Source organism: Meleagris gallopavo, chromosome Z, assembly GCF_000146605.3.
Source record: "Meleagris gallopavo isolate NT-WF06-2002-E0010 breed Aviagen turkey brand Nicholas breeding stock chromosome Z, Turkey_5.1, whole genome shotgun sequence".
NCBI classification, from domain to species: Eukaryota; Metazoa; Chordata; class Aves; order Galliformes; family Phasianidae; genus Meleagris; species Meleagris gallopavo.
The window spans coordinates 31647843-31650631 of NC_015041.2; the positions used below are offsets into that span (position 1 = coordinate 31647843).

Genomic DNA, 2789 nt, shown 5'->3' on the forward strand with positions numbered 1-2789 from the left:
ATCTTTCTGCTTTCTTTCGCTTTTTTCATTCTCGCTCCAAATCAGAGTTTTTTTAGATCTCTGACAGTTGTGTGCTTTCTTTTAACCGTGCGTACGGTACCATGCTTATGCTTTCAAAATGTTGTAATGCCCAATTACTTTAATAATGGGGGAAAAAAAGATAGATCTTTTTTTTTCATGCTGGCTCTGGAACGATAACATGTTCAGTCTTAAAAAAAATTACCAGAAGTGTCTTTTGAGCATAGCAGCGCGAGTGGAACATCTTATCCCAGAAGCAGTGTGGGATGCTAGAGGCAGCTGAGGGCTGGCGTTGGGTATGTGCCTTTTTCTCATTTTAGGTGCAGCGTCCTTCTGTCCTTCTTGTGATGCACTGATGAAAGACTCTGAGGAAGGCATTCCTTCCGTACACCTTAAATCTTAATTATAATGAAATGTAAAGAGTTGGTGTTCCTAAGGGAAAACACCAGTTCCTATAAGTATTGGTGTGCTTTGTTATAAAACCACGTGTCTATTTTGCACTCAGAGAATTTAAAAATGTTTGTTATGAAACTGCAGCGTTATGTATGTGCTTTTGCAACAGCAGTCATGATACCAGGAGGTGTTTTGGTCGAGTCATGTATGCCTGTTATGCTAGGTCAGATCAGCCTTGTCAGGTTAATGAAGCAGCTGGAGGGATTTGTTAAAAATGTTAGTGGGCAGCTTCCCCTTTGTGTTCCTGCTTCGCTTTGGAGTGGGAGCGCAGTCTGAATTGGCTTAGTCACAAACGCCCCCAAACTGTTTGCACCCAGGATCAGCTGAAAAATGGGTTTGCCTTTCCTTTTGGTTCCCAGTCATCCAGTGAGGAGTCTTTGGGTGTGTGGTTTGCTTCAGTTCTGCAGCAGTGCTTTCTCCTTCTTTAACTGTCTTGCTCCCAGATGAAGACACTGGGGACAGCCCGTGGTTCAGCAGGTCTGATTAACAGTGCCTGCTGCAGAGGGGATGCCTCTGCTTTCTCTTTCCTTGTGTGCATGCTGGATCTCTGGCTGGTAGCAGGAAAACATGTCCTTGGTTGAAATTAATTTTTTTTTGGCAGTTGATGGGATGGGAATTACTGGTGTGATTTTCTGGACATTTTCTGGGAGGAAGCGAAACAGCAGATAAAATTGCAGTTCCAGTTGTGTTTTTCCATGTGGTGTTCTTCGGAGTGAAGAACCTCGTCAACACAGGCTCTGAGTATCTGCTATAGAGTGTGCCCCGTATCATCTCAGCGCTGCTCTCACACTCCAAAATACTTTCCATCAGAGCAGTGGCAAATATTGTGTAAATGGTGTTTTCTGAACAGTAGTTCCCTTCTTGGTAATGCTGGTTTTTTAACATTACAGGTAATCTTATCTGGAATCCTAGGGCTAACAACATGGAAGAAGCCAATGATAGTACTGGTGAGTATGGATTAAAACTTGTTGCAAGAGAATTTTCAGAAGATGTAAAGGAATTATCAGATTATCAGTAGCCATTGGTTAAAAAACTCTGCTTCTTTCTCCATGGAAAAAAGCAGACCATACTATTGAGTCCCTTTTGTAGAGTGCAGAGCTATAATTACTGAAGAGGTCAGATGCCATGAAAGGCTAAGTTCTTTGTGCATCCTGGAGTCCTTTTAGGAGACTGCTATGGGCAGAAGAGGATCATGCCTGCAGGATGTGCTAGTGTTGATCACAGAACACCTTCTATGTAGGTATAAGAAAATGCTGTTTAATATAGATAATTCATCTCTCTGAGGCAGTGCTGCTAAACTTTAGAGATAGTTGGTTTGAAAGTTGTGCTTGTTTGTCCTGTGCAAGTGTTTGGAGGCAGGCTAAGCTAAACTAAGCACTGCTGTCCTACAGTATTCAGTGTTAGTGTTTCAAGTACAGTTGACATTACGTTGTTCGGAGAGGAGAAAATCAATGTGCAGGGTGTGTAAACTGTTTCTGCTTGTTAGTGAAATCTGAAGCTGGGTAGCTCTGAAAGTCTCAGAAATTGAATTTGCATAAAAGCATTTGAAGGTTGGTTTTGTTGGTTTTGCTGGTTTTGTTTTCACTGTACTATCACTTCTGATGCCCTTTTTTCAGGATAAAGCATTTGTTTAGTCTCTGCAGTGTATCCTTGGGATGTGTGTGGTATCTATGTGGCCATCAGTAAGACGTACCAAGCATGAGAACAGGCTCTGAACTGTGTTTCTCAGTGGTGTGTTGCTTGGTACTCCAGGAGCAAAACAAGTTTTGTACTGCTGCTTTGGATACAAAGAAGAATCTGATCTCAGCCTACCAGTCAGGATGGGTTATGTTTTCTTGAAAATAGATATAGTTGTATCTTTCTCAGAATGCCCGAGGCTTGCAGATGGTGCCTGATTTAGTATTACATCAGTTCTATGCTCTTCCTACAGCACTTATTGTTGTTGTTTCCTTTTGTCTGTGGTACACTCTTCAATTCTTTCATGCCTCCCGTGTATAAACTTCGTGGGCCCTTCTGGTTTTACTGAAATAGAGGAGCAGCAAACATCCTTTAATTTGTGTTGAATGATCTTTTGAGTGGATGGTGGGCAGATGGGAACAGAACGCCCTAGGATGTTGTGCTGCAAGGACATGGGCAGGAGATTAAACTCCTGCTGTGATCTCAGAGTTGACCCTGCACTGAACAGGAGGCTGCACCAAGGACTTCCTGAGGTCTCTTTCACATTTTTTCTAAGACCACAAGATACTGTGAACCATTTTTTTTTCTTTTTTATATTTGCAGTTTATAGACATTTTTTGAAAGCAATATAACGAAGTGCA

The 2789-nt window shown here is 41.9% G+C and overlaps 1 protein-coding gene across 4 annotated transcripts in view; it reads left to right on the forward strand.

The window, feature by feature from the left end:
- Positions 1–269: 269 nt before the first annotated feature.
- The window catches only part of FAM189A2 (family with sequence similarity 189 member A2), a 23427-nt gene continuing 20907 nt past the window's right edge, over positions 270–2789 (forward strand). For all 4 annotated transcript variants that reach the window (XM_010725721.3, XM_031557316.1, XM_031557315.1 and 1 more), the window contains exons 1-2: positions 270–314; positions 1362–1418. In XM_010725721.3, coding sequence (XP_010724023.1) covers positions 285–314; positions 1362–1418 — 87 coding nt within the window. In that variant the 5' untranslated portion in view covers positions 270–284. The remainder of the gene's footprint in view (positions 315–1361; positions 1419–2789) is intronic.